This window comes from Laccaria bicolor, genomic scaffold (assembly GCF_000143565.1).
Source record: "Laccaria bicolor S238N-H82 LACBIscaffold_14 genomic scaffold, whole genome shotgun sequence".
Classification (NCBI taxonomy): domain Eukaryota; kingdom Fungi; phylum Basidiomycota; class Agaricomycetes; order Agaricales; family Hydnangiaceae; genus Laccaria; species Laccaria bicolor.
Window position 1 is genome coordinate 289,397 of NW_001889885.1, and position 22,074 is coordinate 311,470.

The 22,074-nt window shown below is 47.4% G+C and overlaps 6 protein-coding genes across 6 annotated transcripts; 2 read left to right on the forward strand and 4 right to left on the reverse strand.

Annotated features, from left to right (window-relative positions):
* Positions 1 to 1,000: 1,000 nt before the first annotated feature.
* LACBIDRAFT_327829 (uncharacterized protein) lies at positions 1,001 to 3,709 on the forward strand (the record flags this gene model as incomplete). The annotated part of the gene is made up of 11 exons (XM_001881739.1): positions 1,001 to 1,005; positions 1,048 to 1,097; positions 1,581 to 1,640; positions 2,137 to 2,148; positions 2,192 to 2,355; positions 2,446 to 2,560; positions 2,742 to 2,782; positions 3,290 to 3,366; positions 3,419 to 3,476; positions 3,550 to 3,663; positions 3,692 to 3,709. 11 exons carry the CDS (start codon positions 1,001 to 1,003, stop codon positions 3,707 to 3,709), a joined length of 714 nt encoding a protein of 237 aa, XP_001881774.1.
* Positions 3,710 to 3,857: 148 nt separating this feature from the next.
* LACBIDRAFT_399444 (actin-binding protein, coronin, contains WD40 repeats) lies at positions 3,858 to 5,858 on the reverse strand (the record flags this gene model as incomplete). The annotated part of the gene is made up of 5 exons (XM_001881877.1): positions 3,858 to 4,145; positions 4,209 to 4,797; positions 4,844 to 5,616; positions 5,678 to 5,774; positions 5,827 to 5,858. The coding sequence occupies 5 exons, from the start codon at positions 5,856 to 5,858 to the stop codon at positions 3,858 to 3,860; spliced, it is 1,779 nt and encodes a 592-aa protein (XP_001881912.1).
* Positions 5,859 to 6,123: 265 nt separating this feature from the next.
* LACBIDRAFT_327831 (uncharacterized protein) lies at positions 6,124 to 7,918 on the forward strand (the record flags this gene model as incomplete). Its single annotated transcript, XM_001881740.1, has 6 exons — positions 6,124 to 6,402; positions 6,807 to 6,967; positions 7,138 to 7,198; positions 7,348 to 7,674; positions 7,729 to 7,796; positions 7,909 to 7,918. 6 exons carry the CDS (start codon positions 6,124 to 6,126, stop codon positions 7,916 to 7,918), a joined length of 906 nt encoding a protein of 301 aa, XP_001881775.1.
* A 2,529-nt stretch (positions 7,919 to 10,447) lies between these two features.
* LACBIDRAFT_298488 (uncharacterized protein) lies at positions 10,448 to 10,869 on the reverse strand (the record flags this gene model as incomplete). Its single annotated transcript, XM_001881878.1, has 2 exons — positions 10,448 to 10,459; positions 10,510 to 10,869. The coding sequence occupies 2 exons, from the start codon at positions 10,867 to 10,869 to the stop codon at positions 10,448 to 10,450; spliced, it is 372 nt and encodes a 123-aa protein (XP_001881913.1).
* A 475-nt stretch (positions 10,870 to 11,344) lies between these two features.
* Positions 11,345 to 11,655, reverse strand: LACBIDRAFT_298489 (uncharacterized protein; the record flags this gene model as incomplete). Its single annotated transcript, XM_001881879.1, has 3 exons — positions 11,345 to 11,410; positions 11,466 to 11,571; positions 11,627 to 11,655. The coding sequence occupies 3 exons, from the start codon at positions 11,653 to 11,655 to the stop codon at positions 11,345 to 11,347; spliced, it is 201 nt and encodes a 66-aa protein (XP_001881914.1).
* A 1,010-nt stretch (positions 11,656 to 12,665) lies between these two features.
* On the reverse strand, positions 12,666 to 13,061 carry LACBIDRAFT_298490 (uncharacterized protein; the record flags this gene model as incomplete). The annotated part of the gene is made up of 2 exons (XM_001881880.1): positions 12,666 to 12,824; positions 12,873 to 13,061. 2 exons carry the CDS (start codon positions 13,059 to 13,061, stop codon positions 12,666 to 12,668), a joined length of 348 nt encoding a protein of 115 aa, XP_001881915.1.
* Between the last annotated feature and the right edge of the window lie 9,013 nt (positions 13,062 to 22,074).

The window sequence follows — 22,074 nt, forward strand, 5'->3', positions numbered from 1 at the left end:
TAAAGGTCGTAAATGGGTAGAAATCGTACACTACGAAAGTAGAGAATTGCACGGAATGCGGGGAGCAATGGGTACGGCACGACGAATTTCCATCTTCCGCTCGCGGATTTGCAGGAAATCCAGGTACAGCCTTACAGGGTATACAGGGTTCCGAAAAAGAATCTGATGCGTATAAATCGTTCACTCTATGAGTGCGTTCCAAGCGTGATGAAGAATCGGGAAAGGAGGAGGCCATGTCTGTTATCTTTCAATTCTTTTCAAAACCGCTTGTATGACCGTTTTCCTAAACTGCAATGTATATTGTGAAAGACTACGTAAAACATAAGGGTACAAAAGTAGTTCAAAAGGAAAGTAGGGAAAACAAAATGGGAGAAAAGGTGCATCTGTAGCGGACATTCCGCTCAAATCCTCCGCTACACAAAACACCCAGACTTCAGGACACGGGTAGCCGGGTATATTGAATACTTAAATTGCTGAAACATGAACAGATGATCGTACGGGGCTGTTCTGAAAGAAAAAAAAGTTCAAAGTACGCACGACATTAAATGATGAAGAGCCTGAAGACACAGTGATGGGGTACCCGCTGGCTCCAGCTCATACAAGCGTCATCATCTTCATGCACTTTCTAGACGTCAGGAAATAAGATTATATTGGGTATGACAGGCTTACTGGTTTGTTGAGTGTAATGGCAGTGAGAAGAGTAGCGCAGACTATGTCGGCCCAGCATGAGTTTAGTTTCGGACGATTAAGCGGGTCGCCATGTATGGATGAACTGAAACAAGATGTGATGGAGTTGTGTTTCGTGCAGAGAAACCACATACCGATTGCCGTAGATCCTAAAAACCCTCCTAGATCTATAAAGCAACTCGGCCTGGAGTATAGAAGTCACGGTAAGTATGATTCAAATGCGACGTGCATGGGTTTTGAGTCTTCTGAGTTGCTGGGAATGACGTTGTAAAGTCACGGTTGCTCTGTGGATATAGGCATGTTGTCATCTATAATGATGTGAGTGTTGGACCAGCTATTAGATCGATTTACTTACCACAGGTCCAGGGATAAAAACTTGTATCCAGGAAAATTTGAAGCTGGTCAGCAGAGTTAGTGAGGGCGAGAATTGGGTGGTGACGGGGGAGGAGAAATGGGGGGGCAAAGCTTAGCCGCAAAAAATCGCAAACACAAGCGTAAAGTTCCAGATTCTTGATTTGAGGTGCATGTTTGGAACATTCCGATCACTCTATAATAAGATTGTAAGGTCCCCGTTGAGTACCGCACATTGTTTGTCGGCTGGATACTTCCGGCCAAAATACTTACTCACACAAATCTTTGTTGATTTTCCTTGGCACTCAGAGGTATAAGTACATTCAGAATTGTGTCGGTGCTCACCCTTCCCCCTTGCCTCCATTATGCCTCTATGCTGCCCAGCTCTCATCTACATTGTTAGGCAAGTGGCTTAGCCATTTGTTGTTACCCTCTCCTCCACAACTGTTCCATAACCATCCAGTCAGAGGTTGTCGTCGACGATGTTCTAAGTATAGATCTTTGTTTGTTCTTCTCCATGTTGACTAACAGTTCTGTTTTAGGCCACCTCCTTGCTCACCGTCTCCCTGGTCATGCATGCCTAAGCCATGCAACCCAATTTGGTTTGTCATCCTTTTTGTTTTCTTGTCAATGAAACCTCATAGTAATGTGTTGTGTACCGTAGAACTCAGAAACCATGAACTTTGGCCATGGCAATTGCCACCTACAATTCTCACTTGATTGTTGGTGTTCCGGGGATTGCTGTCACGATGAGGCCTTCCCATGCAAGTTACATTTGTTCTCCCATTGATTTGAACCCCCCATTGAACTTTTTGCAGCAATATTTCTTTCATTTTTTGGAGGCCGGCAAAGCATTTTGGTACATCACTTGTTCACGTCGTACATTCTGAACATCTGAAGATTAATGGGTAAGGTCTCATCCAAGTTACATGTTCATTCTGGAACTAATATTACCTTTTTTCATTGTAGATATTTCAATTTGATATTTCAACGTCCGCGGATCACTATCACAAGGCGTGTCATCTTGTCCCTCCAGTTTACCTCTGGGATTGGCCCAACACAACGTATCACATTCCGGAAAATATGGTTCTGCCACAGTGTCCATTGAATGTAAGTTTTGTTGTGTTTATCCTTTCGTTCTCTTATCAATCAGCCTTTCTAGATGTGTATCCACCATTCTACTTCAATATTTTGATGTCCGGCGATCACTACATGACGGCTATCACGTTTTACTTCTACAATATATCCCCTTGCTATTCAAATTCATTTTTTCGAGTTCCGGCAATCACCCTCACCCTACCCAACTTCCTTGACATCGTAAGCTTATTCCTATACCCATCCTTTGTTCTTCCTTTCTCATATAATTTTCAAGATTCACTGTTGCAATGATTTTTTGATTTTTCAAAGTCTGGCCATCGCTACGTGGCAGCACGTAGTGCTGCCTGTCAGTTTCTCTACTTACGTCATGTCACCCTACGGCTTAAACTCGATTTTTCGAGTTCCGGCGATCACCCCTCTGGACGTAAGTTGTTTTATGTTTATTCTTTCATTCTCTTATCAATTAATCCTTCTAGATGTGTGTATCCACCATTCTAACTCGATATTCAACATCCCGCAATCACTATCTGATGGCGCTTAGTGCTGCTATCATATTTTCCCTCTCTAAAACATATCCCCTCGCTGTTCAAACTCATTTTTTCGAGTTCCGGCAATCGTCCTCACCCTACCCAACTTCCTAGACACTGTAAGCTCATTCCTATACCTATCCTTTATCCTTCCGTTCTCATATAAGTTTCAAGATTCACCATTGCAATGATTTTTTGATTTTTCAAAGTCTGGCCATCGCTACGTGGTGCTGCCTATCCATTTCTTTGTCACTTCACTCTGTGGTTCAAACTCAATTTTCGAGTTCCGGTGATCACCCTCAGGCCGCCAACCATTTTTTAATTTTTCGGTGTCCCGCCATCGCTACGTGGCAGCACATGGTGGTGCCTATTATTTTCTTTACGTCGCTTCACCCTACGGTTTAAACTTGATTTTTGGAGTTCCGGCAATCGCCCTCACGTTGTAAGGTTGTTCCTACATCCATCGTTTCTTTTCTCTTTTCTCATATTCCCTTCCAGATTCACTTGTGCAATCGTCTTTTGGATTTCTCAAAGTCCAGCCATCGCTACGTGGCAGCCTATTGTTCCGTTGCTACACTCCAAGGTTTCACATTCGATTTTTCTAGTTCCGGCGATCTCTCTCACAGCGCTCTTACACTTTGCTGCATTATGCTGTGCAAATTCAATTTTTCAACATCCGGCGATCGCCCTCCTTCCTTGTCTTGTGCGTATTACACCTCCTCTTTTGTTCATTCTTTGACTAATAACCCCTTTAGATTTGTCTTCGACTATGAGGCATGTTACACTGCTATTCTCCTTCTGCTTGCAAACAATGTAAGCTGTTTTGTATATCAACGTTGACTTGGAGTTCATTCCTTGAATAGATATCAACGTTGCTTTTATACAGCTTTTGGCCCTCAAACATAAGATTACACGTCTTATGTGTCGTTTAGTGCTGAAACAACTGCATGCCAACACTGGTATCCCCAACAAGGAGATTTCCGTTTTCAAACGCGTTGCCGTGAGTTCATTTTCTTCGTTTGACACAGATCAGCTTTGCCACGTAGCACTTATAAGTCGTCTCTGATCATTTCTCTAGGCCTTCACGTCGGGCGTCACTAATATACAGAATGCGGAACGACGTCTGGCCATTGCATGAAAATTGCGATGGCCAGACATTTTTAATTGAGTTGAGCTCCCTGCGGGGAGGTGAAATTATGATCCGACATTAAAAAAGAGATCATAGAAGTTGAAGGGATATTGAATTTTTCGGAACTTATGACCAAAATGCACAATTCTCATTGACATCTTGGCAGGGAAGTTCGCTGGGTGAGACAGACAAACTACTCCTTGACAATGCAACACCACACATCTAAACGCGACAGAAAGATCACCAAACACCTGAGCAGCCCTGACAATCTCAACCTGCAACTCCAAATTCCGAATCTTCTCCCTCGCTTCGCGCAGCTCCGTCGTCAGGCGGGCATTTTCCTCTTTGAGGGTCTGTCGACATGTTAACTCAAAGAGAAGACGAAAGGGGAAAATGGAGGAAGGGGGAAGACGTACCGAATCCGTCACTGGGGTGGGCGCAGGAGCCTCCCAGCTCTTCGTTGGCTGGCTATATGCAGCCGGTGTGATGGGCGTCTGCTCGACGGGCGTAGGCGCCGAAGCGCTGAACGTCCTCTTGGGCTGGATCGCTGCTGGTCGTGGTGCTGCCGAGGGTGGGGGTGCACTTGCAGCACCACCGCCACTTGAGAATGATGCGCTGGGGGAAGCAGCAGCAGAGAAAGACGCGCTTCTGGAAGGAGGAGCAGCAGCGGAAGACCCAACAACCGAGCTCCCATCTGCCAAACTGACCAGTTTGAGCGGTGCGGTTTTCCCATTGAAGAACTCTGTTGCGGAAAGGGATGGATCGATGGATGGTGCTGGTGGGTAGATGTCTGATTGGAACGAGTCGGCCTTTCTGGGAACGATAAACGCAATAGGCTCGATGCTGGAGCCATGAACCTTGTAAGCGCGTGCGATCTCACACTCTGCGACGTTGAGTGCGCGGCGGGGGAGGAAACACATGCCGCGTTGAGGTTCTGAAGATTTATGTTCTGCGAGTGGGTGTAGAGAGTCTGATTCGTATTCGTAGTAACGTATATTCCCGTCTCTGCGAAATGGTCAGCAAAATACACCCAGTTAAAACGCGAACGCACCCTTTCCCAGCCAAAAACAAAATCTGATTATCCGTCCAAAACGGCATAACGACACCCGCACTCATATCCAACGAAATGGTCTTTACATTCCCCAACCCGGCCACCTCCCAAATGCCGACCTGTCGATCACTCATCTTACTGAACCCCGTCGTAGCGATCTTATCCAACTCGCCCATCCACGTCACCCTCGATCCTTTAATCCCACCATGTCCATCCCCAACTCGAACAGGCTTACCACCCGCACGCGGATCGAATATCCGGAGTTTCCGATCGCGGCAGGTGGTGGCTAGGAGCGTTCCCGTGGGGTTGAATGCCATACTTTGAATCACGTCCCCATGGCCATTCAACACTGCCGTCGGTTCCTCGGGATTGGCAATGTCCCATAGTTTAACGGTACATTCGCCTCCACTCGCCGCCAACACCCCTTCCGCACTGGGATGAAACAACACCTGGCCCACCTTCCTCGGGGACCCGTCGATCCGAAGAACAGGATCAAAGTCCTGGGGGACCCACCCCTCCGTGCCCCACCCTTCGAAAGAGGACGGGGACACGGACCAGATCATGATTTTGCCGTCTTCGCCGGCAGAGGCGACGAGGGCGTCGTTGTGTGGGGACCAATCTGTGTCCAGGACGGGGGCGGTGTGGGAGCGGGCGAGGGGGAGGGTGTCGGGGAGTTTGTATGGGAAGGAGGGGGAGGTTTGGAAGGGCGAGGGGAGGGGGAGGATGGCGAATGCGCCTCCTCCTGATGCGTTCCAGTTTACAGAGATGTATTGCTGTTATGTAAGAGATAAACATCGAGGAGTTACGAGGATTGGATTGAATGGTAGTGCTTACGCCGGATGAGGAGATGAGATTGGTGTCCCATGCGCTGTTCGTCACTTTGACGTTCTCGTATCCATGTTCCTTCCTTGTTGGCTGTCCAAAAACGTGGCTATACGACTGACTATCAGCATTATATCATATTTTGAATCAAAGTCACCCACCGGTACTTGGAGGCTCTAACGAAACGAGACATCTTACGAACAAGAGCTTTGAATCTGGTGCGGTTGAAAGAGAGGAGGAGACTTGATACTTAGTTTGGGTTAGGGTTCTGATAATCAATACGCGTTTTTCCTTGTTCCTCAAAGTACATACTCCTCCTCAGTACCCTACTTTCCAACGACGAACATCCACGACGAAATTGCATCGCAATTTCTAATTTCTAATCGATTTGAAAAGCGAACATCGCGACGGCAACTGACCAAGTAGTGACGTCACACAACTCTCTAAGCTTATCCTCCATGTCGATGTCAACTTCCAAAAATGTCGACGCATACATCCACATCCTCCCAGCCCTCGAGCACGTCCGGCCCCCACCCTCGCCCATCATTCTCAAGCAAGCAGAGTCGGTTTTTATTTGGTGTTACATAGGTCGAGCTTTAGAAAAGAAGAACGGTCAAAAGACTCAAAACCCATCCTCCCTGGCTCCATCCACAGCGCTGGATCGCTACATGAGTGGAACCCCGAGGAATTGCTCGTCTGAAACCAATCTCTGGGAGGATTTAAGGCTCTTTGGAGAGGTATGTATCATCTATGCTCCGACGGAAATGCTCACTTCCTCGTTTGGAACTGAAGCGCGAGGCTCTCAATGAATCTCAGCCAATTCCCTATCAACCCGTACGCCGTTCTTTCTTTCTCTCTGTACAACCACGCCACGGAACTGATTTATCGTGTTCCCTAACTCGTTAGCGTATACAAGGGATGAAGGCGCTGAATTCAAAGCCAACGTCCCATAACGAGAAAATGCACCGCGAGCAGGAGAACCTCAATGTTGTCTCCACGTCTAGGTAACGTCACATTTCACCCAATACCCACTCTGATTTTGAGATACTACATCTTCAGCGCATGGCCGAAGTCCATCCACTGCGTCCCATGGTCATACACCACCTCTTGACAAAATCTGCAACGAGTTCCATGGTCGCAGATGACCTATAGCATTTCGTCTACCCTCGCGTCTGTGAAGCTGCGTCAACCTCCGGGAATACGTGCTTTCGACGCTCCTCCAGGCTTTACCGTTGTTCCAAAATTAATTGTCCAAACGCTCGCGTCTGAGAGGACGATGTCGTTTACTACGTCTAACGACGAGTGTGCTTGAGCTTTTGATGATCTTTCGGGGGTTGCGCGAACTTGTGTGTGCCTCTCATTCAGGTTCCTCGCACCTTAGAGTTCCAGACACCGGTGCTGAACATAGGGGATTATAGGCACTTGCACATCCCATCGGTTGGCGATAAACAGTACTCTTTGAAGATATTCAGATTGGCACTTAGATCAAAGAGGAGGATGGAACACCCTCGCGGTACGCCTGTTTTTACACAAGTCCGTACCCATATCAAATTTTCCGTCCAACTTTCAATTAACTTTTCAACAAAAACGATATCAATTCACTGGAGCACAATATTAGGTTTTCCTAATATCCTATAACTCGTACAAGCATCCATCCTTTGCCTATTTGACACTACTCCCAGTACACGAAACACTTTCAGAACAACAAGAAGATTTGCTCGATAAAGCGATTATCCGGATGCGCACTTGCAGCCGCAGCTGGCGCAGGAGCAGCTACACATGGAATCAACGTGTCAAAACCAGTCAACGCAGAAAATTTAGGTTTGTGGACTTACTCCTGGGCGCAACCGCAGGAAGAGTGGTCGCCGCAAGCAGCGTTGGCGAGAGCAGAGGTGTTCTACGAAAGCTGGTTAGAAGGCAAACTCGGAGTCAGCCAGCGAGAAACGTACGGAGATCATGATGATGGTTGGTTTGAATTCAGTTGGGTACTGGGTTCTGAAGAGCCTGAGGTGAACTAAGAGGGCTTTATACTCCTCGAGCTTTTGTTTACCTGTGTTGTGTAGGTCAAGTCAAGCCGCTATGGGTACTGTATCTTCTTTGATCATCAGTACCTACGTCAATCACACCCAGCGTGAGTGTGGGTGGCTCGCAGGGCTCGGCCGTCGAGAGGGGACAGCAGTTGGCCAGAAACAAATCGGTGAATCTCTTGCCACGAATGGACTAGTGAAATGGTAAGTACATAGCCAGAGGTGAATATACTAGGCCAAATTTTGATCTTGCGAAGCTCCTAAATTCCGTTGAACGGAAAAATTGAGGGCTTGGACTCTGGAGGACAAAGGGCATAGTTCATGGGTCCTCAGGCTGTTCTTTTTCCGTTACTCCAGATGGATAGTTACAAGACCAAAAAAATCCCCTAACGATGTCATTGTTCAAAAACAGACTTTTCGCGTTTGGGGTGTGATGATCCGCCGCCGCCACGTTGAAGACGACGGATCGATGCGGGGTAAAAAGGTTTTAGATAACCAGGGCCATCGATGGCTCAATTTATCCTATTTTGATTTTAGAGACAGTGCGTCAGGCTTCAAATTTGGCCTGCTCACGGCGAGAAAAGCTGCATCTCCTCCTCAAATAAAACTTTGTGTGTATCACGAGCGGCGATTTCCTCAATAGAATTTTAGATAGTTGTATGCTGAGTCGGACCCATTTTCGAAACGCGGTCAGAAGGTCCTTGTGGTCTGGATGTGCCTCATCTAACCGACAGAGCGGTATCACTAGTACTTTCCAATTCGGAGGGCAGCGACGGAACAATAATTTGCTAGACTTTCAAAGGGAATTTGCGACTTCTATTGCTCTAGAAGAAAAGCTCAGAGCTACTATGTTCATATCACAGACGACGATATTTCTTTCCTCCTACTTTCCTCTGCAATAATTCAGTCAATTATGCCGCTCAGTCCTTACGTCAACCAATCTCAGATCCTGTGGTTCTCGGAAGATATAAATTACTTATTGCCCCACACTGTCGATCAACAGCCACAAAGGCACTCTGAATCTGATTCAGCTGAGGGGAAGAACTGGGGAGAAGTGTGTCAAGGGTACTAGTCACGAGTCCTGGAGCTGCCGCAAACGGAGATTGCCAAAATGTGATCCGCCACGTAAACTGAACAAGAATTACACAGGAATAGAGAGATAATCGACTCGCCCTGGAAAGTCTGAGCCAGAATTGAAATATTGGATTTATTACAAGAGACTTGGAATGCCCCCAGAAAAGGTTGAGGTATCGCCACCGTCAAAAAATCAATGCACTGTGAGGGGTAAATCGTTTTACAGCGACAGGACTACGGTTCCTTGAAGGGAAAGAAGACAAATTTTGATTAACGACGCCGTTAGGGATGTTTTTTTTGTGACTCAAGTCTTCTCCTACCCATCTGAAGTATTGAAAAAGGAAAACCGCGAGGACCCTTGAAATATGCCCTTTTTTTCCAGGCCCTCAATTTTGTCGTTCAGCACAATTGCGGAATTTGAGGACTTGGCCAGCGGATCCAAATTTGGCCTATATTCACATCATCTGGCTATGTGCTTACCGTCATCTCACTAATCCATTTGGGGTGAGAGAATCGCCGATTTGCCTCTGGCCAATTGCTTTCCCTCTCGGGGCCGATCCTTGCAAGCCACACAGACTCACGCCTACTCACGCTTTGTGTGATTGACGTAGGTACTGATGGTCGAAGGGGGTACAATGCACATCGCGGCTTGACTTGACCTACACAACACAGGTAAACAAAAGCTCGAGGAGTATAAAGGACTCTTAGTTAACCTCAGGCTCTACAGAACCCAGTACCCAACTGAATTCAAACCAACCATCATCATGATCTCCATACGTCTTTTCGCTGGCTGACTCTTTGCCTTCTAACGAGCTTCCGCAGAACACATCTGCTTTCGCCAACGCTGCTTGCGGCGACCACTCTTCCTGCGGTTGCGCCCAAGAGTAAGTTCACAACCGTAAATTTTCTGCATTGTCTGGTTCTGACACGTTGATTCCGCGTGTAGTTGTTCCTGCGCCAGCTGCGGCTGCAAGTGCGCATCTGGATAATCGCTTTATCGAGGAAGTTTTCTTGTTGTTTTGTTAGTGTCTCGCGTTCTGGAAGTAGTGTGAAATAGGCGAAGGAAGGATGCTTGTACGAGTTATACGAAAACCCAATATTGTGCTCCAATGAACTGATGAAGTTTTTGTTGAAAAATTAATTGAAAGTTGGACGGAAATTTTGATAAACTTAACGCCTGACACTCTCCCCCTTACACAGACTCGCACTGATGAAAATCCCTCCTTCGATACGTGTTGCAAGCACCTAATGGCATGTGGATTCGGCTCATCTGGTGTTCCTAAGGATCTCAGAGAAGCGTGTCAATGGTGCAGTGGTACTTGTCACGAATCCTAGAGTTGCCGCAAACTGAGAGTGCCAGAATGCGATCCGCCGCGTAAACTGAACAGAAAATAGGCGGGAAACGGGAGATGACCGACTCGACCTGGAAAAACCTGAGCCAGAATTGAGAATTTGGATTCCTTAAAAGAGACTTGGGGACTACTTACCCTATGAAATGCTGACAATGACATAGTTCGCGAATGGGATTTGCCCCCGAAAAAGTTGGGGTATCGCCACCGTCAAAAAATCAAAGCATTGGGGGGGGGGGGGGGGAAATCGTTTTGGAGCGACAGGGCTACGGTTCCTTACCTGTTCCTTACTCTGAAGGCAAAGAAGACAAAACGTCTAGCCTTAAGAGGGATCACAATATGAGCTGAAGAGGTAGTTATTGACGAATTATGGTAAAGCATATTGGATACGGACCGAGCATGTGAAATCTAGCGAGGGGGCAACGGGGGAGCAGTACGTCGCCATCACCAAGGGGGTAAGGTGATATAACAATGATGACGTCCTACCACACCCAGCTTGATAAACCTTCAGGGCCTTCGTACGCTTCTCCACAATCGCGTACATCGCGGCTAAGTGAGAGAAAGCCCGCGTCCGATTTCTTTCAAAACCTCTTCCTCCGATCCACGAGACTGAAGGTGTATTTTTCGTTCTCAAGCTCTCCAATTCGATTTGGAGCGTCATTATCTCCCGTTCTAGGGACTCCAAGTCGCTGGGCTTGTCCCTCCTACGTGAGACGGAGGACCGAGGTGGCTCCGTCCACCAAATCGATAGCATTGTCAGGCAAGCACCGGTGAGAGATACAGCATGCAGAGTGGACTGCGGCTGTTCACGATTGATGTGAGGTGTTCATTATGTTGGGTCCAAGTGCACTTCCAAATTGAGAAGCAAGGTTGATCAATCCGGAGAACAGAGTTGGGTTCCACACGACAGGCTCCAGTGCTAGAGGGATAGGTTCCAAAGCGTTGTGTTCAAGTGCAATATCATCCAGAGCAAACAATGATGCGTTCCATCATCCACGGTAAGCAATATAAAGTTTAGAAGTAAGCAACAGCAAGGAAGTACTGGCGTACAAGTGCGGCGTCTTTGGACATTGTTTTGTGGTGTTCGTCGGCTACAGGGGAGAGTCATTGTGTGAGATTCAAAAAGGGCGAGAGAGGATTCAGGAAGCGCAAAAGAGAGGTATACATGCCAGGAAGTGAAGCAGACCGATTGATGCTGACATAGGTGTGGTTGGAACGAAGAGAAAATGTTACTCCCGAATGTAGTGACACTCACGCACTGCGTCGATAAAGCAACTTGAAATGACTTTTTGGCCCTATGACATGAGCGACGACTTCGTAAGAAATACGAGTCGAAGTGGAAGAACGAACCTCGTCCTCCATGTCCCGCAGAAGGGCCTTGAACTTTTCCTCAAACTGCCCTCGGATTCCTGAGCCTGCCATAATAGCGGATTGGAGGACGTTTGGTGTGGAAGGACTTATCCCGCCGTTCTTGGAAAATGACGAGTAGAAAAGGAATAGACCCGACGCACCTCTGGGACTTCCTTCGCCACGATACCATTCGCGAGCGGCGAGACCTTCAAGGGTGGCTGTCTTTCCTGGGGAGCCGATTACTAGTAGCTGTCACGAAAAAAATTGTGAGATGGCGAAGCATCGCCCAATCAACAAACTTACCACTGCCTTCGACTTGGTCCCAAATTGGTCCTCCGTGACAAAACCAGACGGCAAAGTACAACGTTAGCTCATGAACTTGGGTTACAGGACTACCAACTCTACTACATTGATGTATGGATCCGGCTCAAGTCCTGCGCTGTTCATCATTCTCGGACCCGTGTTCCTCTTGCTTGTCGGCTGTCCGAATACGTGGCCACAGGACTATCAGCATGTCATCTTTGAATCAAAGCGACCCACTCGTACTTGGAGGGAGGGTGGCCGCACTTGTTGGGTTGGTCAGGTTAGGGTTCTGATAAACAAGTGTCACGCGACTCTCCTGTCCACTGCGAAAATTTTCGACGCATACATACGTCTACGTCTGCCCATAGAGCAGAGCATATCCGGCCACTCCCACATACATCAGGAAAATCACATCACGTGTGGCATGTGTGGCACCACGCTTCTCATCCAAACCACGCTCAGCCACACTCTCACAAATAAGAATGGGGACATTATACTTGCGGTGGCGACTCACTCACCACAATCATTCGTGGCACCACAATCTCATAATAATTTCATCATGGGGCCACAAACCAACTTCTGAATCATTGCACCACACCCTTGCCAAAATAGAGATAATTTTTTTTATTACTATACTACATACAGAAACACCATGTAAATACCGATGTAAAGACTAATTCGACGATCTAGCAAAATGATGGCTGCGGCTGCGGCAGAGGCGAGGAACGAAGTGGATGACGGTGAGACGCAAAAAGCTCACTATAAAATGCAAAGCATCATAATCATGGCTTGGAACAAAGTGGAACGGCGGTACTTACCATCGCGTCTGAAAACATACAACAGCAACGAAAGACATTCGTCGTTCGGCCACCACGTCGCTGGCACCTGGGTTCCATGTTACAAAGATGAGCGGTGTGGGGAAGATGAGCTGAGGAGGTCCAGGGGGAGCGTGAATCTTGGTTTGGTGTAAGCCCCACCCGTGCTCACGCTGGGCATATGGGCGGAGTGAGGAGGGAGGACGAGGTTGGTTAGTAGAAATTGCCGGATGGAGAGGTCCTGTCCACGTTCTCAATACAACATACATGGGTTTGATACACGACGTACGGGTTCGTATTCTGCCAATGCCCGACCCGCATCCGCGCGTGTACGGATGACGCCGAGGGCTAGGCTGTTGATGTGTTGCATTGCTGAGATGTACGTTACAAATTCGGGGTGGAGAGGTTTGTTCGTCGGGGCAATGTCGGATATGATGAGGTTGGAGATGAGGGTAGGGTTGGAGAGTGCGAGCGTCATTGCGACTTTCCGCCCCTTTTCAAGTTCAATCTGATGAGACAGGAAGAACGGACAGCGAAAGAGGTACCCACATAGAATGCCCCAACACCGTCACGTCTTCAAACTCATATTTTCAATGACTCGCTTGACACCAGCCGCCATGCTCTCATTCGTATGTGGTGCCGCGCGCGGTGACATGCCGTGGTTCCGGAGGTCGAAGGCTTAGATTGGTCGTGTGGGCAAGGCTCAGTGGAAGGCTTTGCAGAGTGATTGCCAGTTCCTCTTTGAGCCGCTATAGTATAGAGATGGGTTGAGTATGAGGCAGTAAAAAAGAGAGGAACGGACAAGAACCCATGGAAAAAGATCAATGGACCTTCCGTCCCGATGGACGGGGCACGGACGTCCCATTCTAGGTCCATGGAGGGCTGGTACTCGTAGGTGTGGTGAAGCATTCGAAGAGAGCGACGTGGCACCTGCTTCTCTTGTTAGAAAAAGGAGAGTCCATGCCACGTCGCCGACGCCAACGTGGCCCCCTGAGTCTTGCGTGAAAAGAGGAGAAGGGGAGGGAGTTTGAGTGGCTGACCTCAAGCAACACGGACAGTGACGACGACATCCGTCATCACCGTCTGGTCGACGTGGCACATCCGTTGATGTGCCAGGTCGTTGTTGTTGTCATTGGGTAGATCATTGCTTTTGTCATTGGTGTGCAGTGGTGGTTGGGAGCGGGTTACCGAACGTGGTGGTTGATGGTGGGGGTGACGCAGCAGAGGGGGATTGCACGATGGGGAAGACGAAGGAGCTTGGCGGGAAGATACGGAGAGTGGAGGAAAAGTTCAGAAGTCCAAAATTTTCCAATCAAGATGTCGCGTGATCGATACTTACACTGTACACATGCGACAGTGGCGTGATCGATATTGTGACGCGCGTGGCTCAATTTACCCGGAGATCAAAATTATGGCGGTGTGGTGCCAGATCCATCACTCCGGCCACACTCCGCCACGCGATCACGACGTGCCACACATTTGTGATTTTCCTGATGTATCACTCAAAAGCAATCAGAGTTGAGGCCCAGTGAAAACCGGCTCTGCAAGTTTCCACGAGAATGTGCGAATATCGGCTGAAAAGGGCAAAATCGGCGATGATCCGCTGCGGCCCGCAACGTTTCTGCACCTGCTCCGTTGAACGACATCATTCTGGACTTGACTCTAAATTCTTTCCCCAAATTCTACTAGCTGAGCGCGACTATATATCTCAGAGCGCTATCAAATTGCCTTTATTCCTTCTTTCTTCCCGCCCCCCCACCATCTCCCCCAACCCATCTCCTCACACTTCGCACCATTCCGCCCACTGGCATTCCTCTCGTTAACGTACATGAACGGAGTCGTCAGCCTATAAGGCTCTGGAGTCCAAGTGACTGGTCTCACTGGGTACAAGGAAGTGTGTCTGTTACCAGAACTTCGGTAAGTGACTTCCTGTCCTTGTACCATGTCGTCTAAGTGACCATTTTCGGCGCATATATGCGCCTTCTGCAGAGTATTCTATGGCCGAGGACAACTTGTGAGTGCGTTTTGGCATCCGTTTGGTGTCGCGTGTCTGATAAATACCCAGCGGCTCGAAATTTCTATTTATTCCCCCATCCACAATGCCGACCCCGACATCGATACATCTGTCTCTCAGACGTGTGCACAAGCGGATGGGTGGAAGTGGGTGTGAGACGGCGATTAGTTAAGGTTCCGCTCCAGGGATAGATGTCGTGTCGTGGGGGTCTTGGGTATATAGCAGCCAGAAAATCGCAGGAAATCGCAGGAAATTGTATATTATATATGAAGCAATTCAAAAAAATTCTACCTACAAGTGAGGACTGATAAATGCAGATGGGAGCAGACTAGAAGGGGTAGCCACCGAAATATTCGCAATCGATGCCGTAGTTCGTCAAAAAGGGGCAGACAGTTGCGGAAAAAAATCCGCAAAAGGGACAAAATCCCATTCTACCTGCACCTTTCTGCTCCGCCGACGATCTCCGATATCTTCCGGGAATCCGCAGATACTTGCGGCTGGTAACAGAGCCGGTTTTCACTGGGGTTGAGGGATAGAAGACGGCACATCCTCACATTGTAGGAGTAGTAACCTGTTCAATGCGGCCTCTTCTTGCTGCTCCCTTAACACCAAGCAAGATCCTCACAAATTCATTTCGATGTACACGTACCACTCGAGGTCGAACACATGAAACCCCTCCGGGACTCAAAAGAAGAAGAATCAGTCTTCGACTTCCATAGAACGATGCGGAATTGGTACATGAACATGGCGCCTTGGGATAGCCCCAGGGAATGTGGACCGTGGTTGCATTATCTTCTTGGGGATATGAAGTTCTTTGGTGAGGTTTGCTTTGGTCAAAATAACATTCGTTTGGGCCAACAGACGGGGTCTGGACGGGGTTGATTTCCAAGTGTGTACGACTATCTGTTCAACGTTTGCTGTGAAAGGCTGATCATGAACAACAGGGCCAGTGAACGGGTACGTTGAGTCTTTCTGTATCCCCGTCGAACCTACCGACCTTGAACGTTTAGACTGCATCAGCAAAACCTGATTTTCCCACGTAGACAGGCATAGTGCTTCCGCTAACATCATAGTTTCCCATAGTTACACGCCAAGTTTGGCTAGATGCCCTAGCGCTCCACAGCGCTCCACAGCACTGTGTGGGTGTAAGCTTGTGCTATACAGCACTACAGAGACTTGTGCCGTTACTATAGGGTGCTATAGAGGGGCCTCCACTTTCTACCCAGCCCTTATAGGGAGTCAAACTACAAGTATACTAGATTTCAGTAGAAAACACATTCCCTATTGTATATGAATAATTTATGACCAAAATACGCCTGGAATAAGAAGAAAGTACAACACTGTCCAGAGATTGATTGACCTACAAAGATTGCAACAAGAAAGAATATGAAGTATCTTTTGCAAAACATATTCGTCTTTTGTGATTTTTTTTGCGTTGGAAAGTGGTGTTCAAGCCGATTCCAACGCATCTATTTACGTAGTATTTAGTTCAAAACTCAAATGGCTTTGGACCAATTACTGGTGAAGAATCTGCCTAAAAATGGTAAATGTTATCGGAGGTCGCCTTAAACGTCGAAATATTAGGGGCTCTTAGACCCGTTTTAAAGCTCTAATTTGTGCGTTTCTGACAAGCCCAAAATCGCATGAAACGGAGCAGAACTCATGATGATAATATATATTTCAGATGTCTAATACAGGCCAAATAGTTTATGCTACAATTTGTGAGGTACTCCAAATTTTTCTACGCCGTAAATTGGATTGCATTCGCGTGAATAAAGCGATTAAAATAAGCCTACATAGAGGCCAAACGGTGTGATACTCGTGAAGTTATAGCTATGAGCTACCTAGAAAGTGTAAGTGTGAATTGATGGAAGTCGGTACGGTTGCGGGAAGTCACGTGCCACGCTCAACTCACATTTTCGAACTTAGACAACTTCAATTGTTACTACTACTACCAAAAAACAGGAAATTTCGGGAAATCATGGAAATAGCCAGGAAATTTCTGGTAACAACTGCAAATTTCTTGGAAGGCTCGGAAATTGTTCAATAATTTTCCAATATGAACTTTATATTTGCTTGATTACATGGTGCCATCTACAATTGTGTATGCCCACCTCGAATGCCATGCTTTCTGTGAAAGACAGTGACAGGCGACAAACAACTTCAAGTTGCGAGACAATTCGTTTAAGTCCGTTGAAACTCCGACATCATGTGATTATGTTGAACTCTTGAATTTCCCAACACGGAAATTCATTGTTCTTCCTTCCCACCACAATGTTTAACTTGTCCTCGACAAACGGTGTCCTCCCTCGTCGAGTTACAGCATCCTCCCTCCCTCGTTGACGAACCGCGTCCCTCGACGAACGGTGTCCTCCCTCGTCCATGATCGGCGTCCTCCCTCCCTTGAAGAACGGCATCCTCCCTCTCTTGAAGAATGGCTTCCTCCCCCCCTTGAAGAATGGCTCCCTGCCTCCCTTGAAGAACAGCTCGCTCCCGTGAAGAATGGCTTCCTCCCTTAAAGAAAAGATCCCTCCCTCATCGACGAACGGCTCCCTCGTCGACAAACGACTCCTCCCTCAACGAATGGCTCCCTCTCTCGGCAAATGGCTCCCTCCCTTGACAAAAGGCTCCCTCTTGACAAATGGCCCCCTCCCTCGACAAACGGCTCCCCCGATGAACAGTGTCCTCCCTTGATGAACTGCTCCCTCACTCGTCGACGAACGGCATCCTCCGTCCGACTCCCTTCTTGACTGACGGTGTTTCTCCCTCGACGAATGGTGTCCTCCCTCCCTCGTTGACGAACGGCGTCCTCCCTCTCTCGTTGATAAATGGTATTCCCCCTGCCTTGAAGAACGGCGTCTTCCCTCGCTTGTCGACAAATGCATCTTCCCTCTGTTGTCGACGAACGGTGTCCTCCCTACCTCATTGATGAACGGCTCCCTCCCTTGAAGAACGGCGTCCTCCTCCCTTGTCGACGAATGGCGTCCTCCCTCCTTTGAAGAACGGCTCCGTCCCTTGACGAACAACCGTCCTCCCTTCCTTGTTGGTGAATGGCATCCTCCCTCTGTTGATGAAAGATGGACGGTCTCTTATTCCATAAATTTGATATACTGCAGTCATTACTATGTAGAATATTAGGATATCTTGTATAATGTAGTAGTGCAGACAATAAACTTATTTTTTCGTAACACAAGTTCTGTGTAAAAATCATGCAATATGGTATTAAAATGAGCAGAATGTATGCCCCCCCTCTAGGAATCTGCAGACCCCAGGGGTTGCTACTGAGGGCTGCAGATCTGCTCCGTAATTCTAGGGAGCACTATGAAGTGGCTATGTGTTTCTATGAATGGCTGCAGATCTGCTCTGAGATTCTAGGGAGTGCTGTGTAGTGGCTGTGCGTTTCTATGTAGAGCTGCATAGAACGCGCAGGTGACTGTAAAGGTGATACCCCTTTCTATGGTGCTATGGCACTACACAGCCCTGCCACGTGCTGCCTAGCTCACCCAGGTTTTGCTGATGTGCCACCGTGCCACCAGCATGCTTATATCTTCCCTTTCAATTCACGTATGACCTCCGCCGCATTTGATGAGATTCCGCAAATGCCCTCGAGCTTCTATTAGGCCTGTCGTTACGCACGCGCTCAACAAACTTAACAACCTCATGACCACCTACGAGACGCTCAATTACTTGTTACGTTTGGTAAAAGGAATTTCCTTGTGCAATTGCATGTGACTCTTTCCTCTGTCCCATAGCGGAATAATGCTTTCGTTATGTCTCAAGCCGCTTCAAGGAATATACATCTATGTACCCTTTGGCTGCCTCATGAGCTGTGGACCGTAAAAAAGTTCGGAACGGTGAGCCCCATTCTTTCTACATATGTTCTTGGTAGGTGGTACTCAGCCAGGCGTAAGATCTCTTTGAGTTTCAGAAACTTTCGCCATTACGGATGGGTATAACCAGCTGTCAACGCTCGCTTTTTCATTTGCAAAAGAGCCGGGGTGTGTCGTGCACCGAGACTTGGGGGTTGCTCGAACTTCAGTGTGCGTCTCATCCGGCCCGGGGTTCCTCTTAACTTGATGCCTCAGATACTGGTGCTTAACATACCAGGTTATAGGCACCTGCACACTGTCCCGTTAATTGACGACAAGCGGTGCTATTTTTTCTTTTGTTGAGCCGGAGTACGTCTGTTTGTGTGATTCTCTCTTCGACCTGTATTTTTACAGATATCTCAGCTACAGCAAATGCCGCGTGTTGCCCTGAATAGGATACGTTCTATTGATACCCCGCTAAGCCCCTGTCCAAGTTACATCACTTGGGGGCAAAGTCATTCTACGATTCTCGCGCAAGACTTCAGAAATTTGTGCTTTTATAGTATTACCTTATGGAAGGAATTTATAAGGGAATAGAACGCTTTAAAAATCGGAAGCGAAGCGCAAAGAGGTCAGTTTCACAGTTCTTGGTTTAGAGATTTTATTTTGATGGATGTGCAAAGTATAGATTCGCTACCAAAAGAGGAGCGCTACCTTCACACAAATTGAAACCCAATCGCCCGCGAAGAGGGATAGGATCCACGTTATTATGTGCTCCCAAAGCGTGTTGGGTGAAAGGTTTTCATATAACACGGTCGATCAAGCGTGAGTGTATGTCAGGGGGTGTCGGGTGTTGAATTTGTACCCGTCTCAAAGGCTCAGTCTGACTTTCAGCGAACTTTTTTACACAGATTTAACGCAAACGGTATCAATTCATTCCAGCACAATATTGAATTTTCATATAACTTGAACAAGCATCCCTTCTTCGCCTATTTGACACAACCAAAAAAAATCTGGATAAATCAAGAAGCCTCTGTTGTGCCACCAGGTGTGGCACCAGGGCCACACTCCGTGCAGCCGCAGGTGGAGCAGGGACAACTAAGTACACGTAGAATCAACGTGTCAGACCCAGTCAGTGCAGAAAATTCACGGTTGTGAACTTACCCCTCTTGGCACTTGCATTTAGTGTGGTCGTTGCAAGCAGCGTTGGCGGGGGCACATGTGTTCTACGGAACCTCGTTAGACGGTAAAGAGACAGCGAGCAAGAAGACGTACAGCGATCATGATGATAGGTGGTTTGAGTTTAGTTGGATAATGGCGGATGGTTCTGAAGAGCCTGAGGTTGACCAAGAGTTTGCAGGCCCTTTATACGCTCGAGCTTTTGTTTATCTGTGTTATGTAGACAATATGTACATAGACCAAGCGAGGCATGTCTTCTTTGATCGTCATAACTTACGTCAATCACACAAAGCACGAGTCTGTGTGACTTGCAGGGCTCGGGTTTCGAGAGGGAAAAGCAGTTGACAAGAAGCAAATCGGCGATTTTTACCGCGAATGGATAGGTGCCAAGTCCTGAAAGTCTGCAACTTGAATAGTGCTGAGGAAGGCTTATAAAAAAGAGGGGATATTTGAAGGGACCTCGCGCAATTCTTTTCCCGTTACTCGAGATGGGTAGTTAAAAGACTTGAGTCCAAAAAAAAACACCTCTAACGATGTCGTTGTTCAAAAACACGTTTGCGGTACGATGGATCTGCCGCCGCCACGTTGACAGACGAAATGGATCGACGCGGGGTAAAAGGGTTTTAGATAACCAGGGCTATCCATGGGTCACTTTATCGTAATTTGATTTGAAAACAGTGCTTCAGCCTTCAAATTCGACCTGGTAACAGCGAGAGAAGCTGAGATAAGATTGTGTACGCAATACAAGCCGCAAATTCCAGTGATTCGTTCAATAGAATTCTAGATAATTGTATGCTCATTCGGGTCCCATTTTGAAACGCGCTCAGAACCTCCCTAATACCTATGGTCTAGATGTGCTTCATCTGGACGACACAACAATGCGATTCAAGCTCACGATTTGATCCAGCGAATCTCAGATTTGGCACTTATGAGGATAATGGCAGGGAGCGTGACAAGTGTGGTGCAAGCCTAATCTCCTACTCCGAGTCGGAGCTACTTGAAGTCAAAGCAACAGCGATATCCGATCTGGGTTTATTTTTATCTATTTTTCTGCAATTGGCGGGTGTACCAGATGCTGCTTCAGAACAATGGAAGAATTATCTTTGACCTGTATTTTTGAGAGTCAAAGTTAGGATCAGATCCTGGGAATAATTTCTCCTCAGACGCCTCGCCTTGTCGTTAGTATTCACAGACTGTCATTCACGCGCGCTCCAATTTTCCACTTACCTAGGGCACGCATTTTTAATATTGCCACGGTCCTCCACCAACCGGGTGTACTTGCACCCCAAAAGTCAAGGAGATTAATCGCTGCGCTTCTCTGCGGGTCTCGTTGACTTTGGGCATGCGTGATTAATATTGCCACGGTTCTCGTGTACTTGCTCCCCGAAAATCAAGAACATGAATCGCTTTTGCACAAGCTGCGCTTCTCCACGGGTCTCATTGGCGAAAGAAATGAAGCATTTTTCCTGTGGTCAGCCGACCATATTTACGGTCCGTACTGTCCATTGGTACTTAGTTCCAGTGCCGAGATACTCCTGTGGTGAATTCTGTATTTGGCGGTATTTTAGTGAACGCCTATACAGTTCCCAATCGGTGCTTTCAATGCAAGATCATAATTATTGTATAAAAGTTTACAGGCTTATCTTGAAGTCAACGTCTAGTCAGTTGTTTGCTGCCAAGGACTATCTCATTATTCCTCGGGAGACCGTCCGCACAATTGCTCATCGTCAGCGCTGAGAAGCTCGTCATGAGGCCACCAACGTGATGAACGCCGCTGAACTGCAAACGATCTTCAGCACGATCCAGGAGCCGATTTAATAAAAAAAGACCCAAACGATACAGCTTCGAGAACATTCCCGCGAAGTGGCATCTGGACAGCTTTCCGTATGTCAAAACCCAGCTGGAAATTTAATGTGGCCTAATCGACTTTGAGTAAGGAGAATAAGACTGTTTGGGAAGAGACGCCAAGCACCGCGAATCGACATAGGACAGAATTTTGAGAGCTTGCCTGGATTCGCGTCGGAAGGTTGATTTTGAAATTAGATGACGAAGTATTTTAATAAGAAAAGGAAGCAATATAGTGGAGGGAGGTTATGGTCAAGGTAGTAGAAGATATGTAAAGAAAGACTTGGAAAGAGTTTTGCAGCTGCTTGAGTGGATGGTACAAACGCCACTGCGAAACCGAATCGCGTCAGTTGTACATCCGGACCGGGTATGCGGAATTTTACAGCTATCTTCATATCGGTAGACCCGTTTTGAAAATATAGCACCGCTTAGCTGTAGAAACAGACAAAACCAACCGGATTTGGTCAAACACATTGAGAGCCTACGTTCAACCATGTTAAGCTCACTTTATTTCCTTAGTCTTCTCCTTCCGCCCTCATATTTCGCCGTATTACTACCAGGTGGGCAATCGTCGACATAGAAATGTAGATGTATCACGGTCGGATCTTGCTCGGGCCTGACAAATTTGGTTAGTTTTGTTTGCA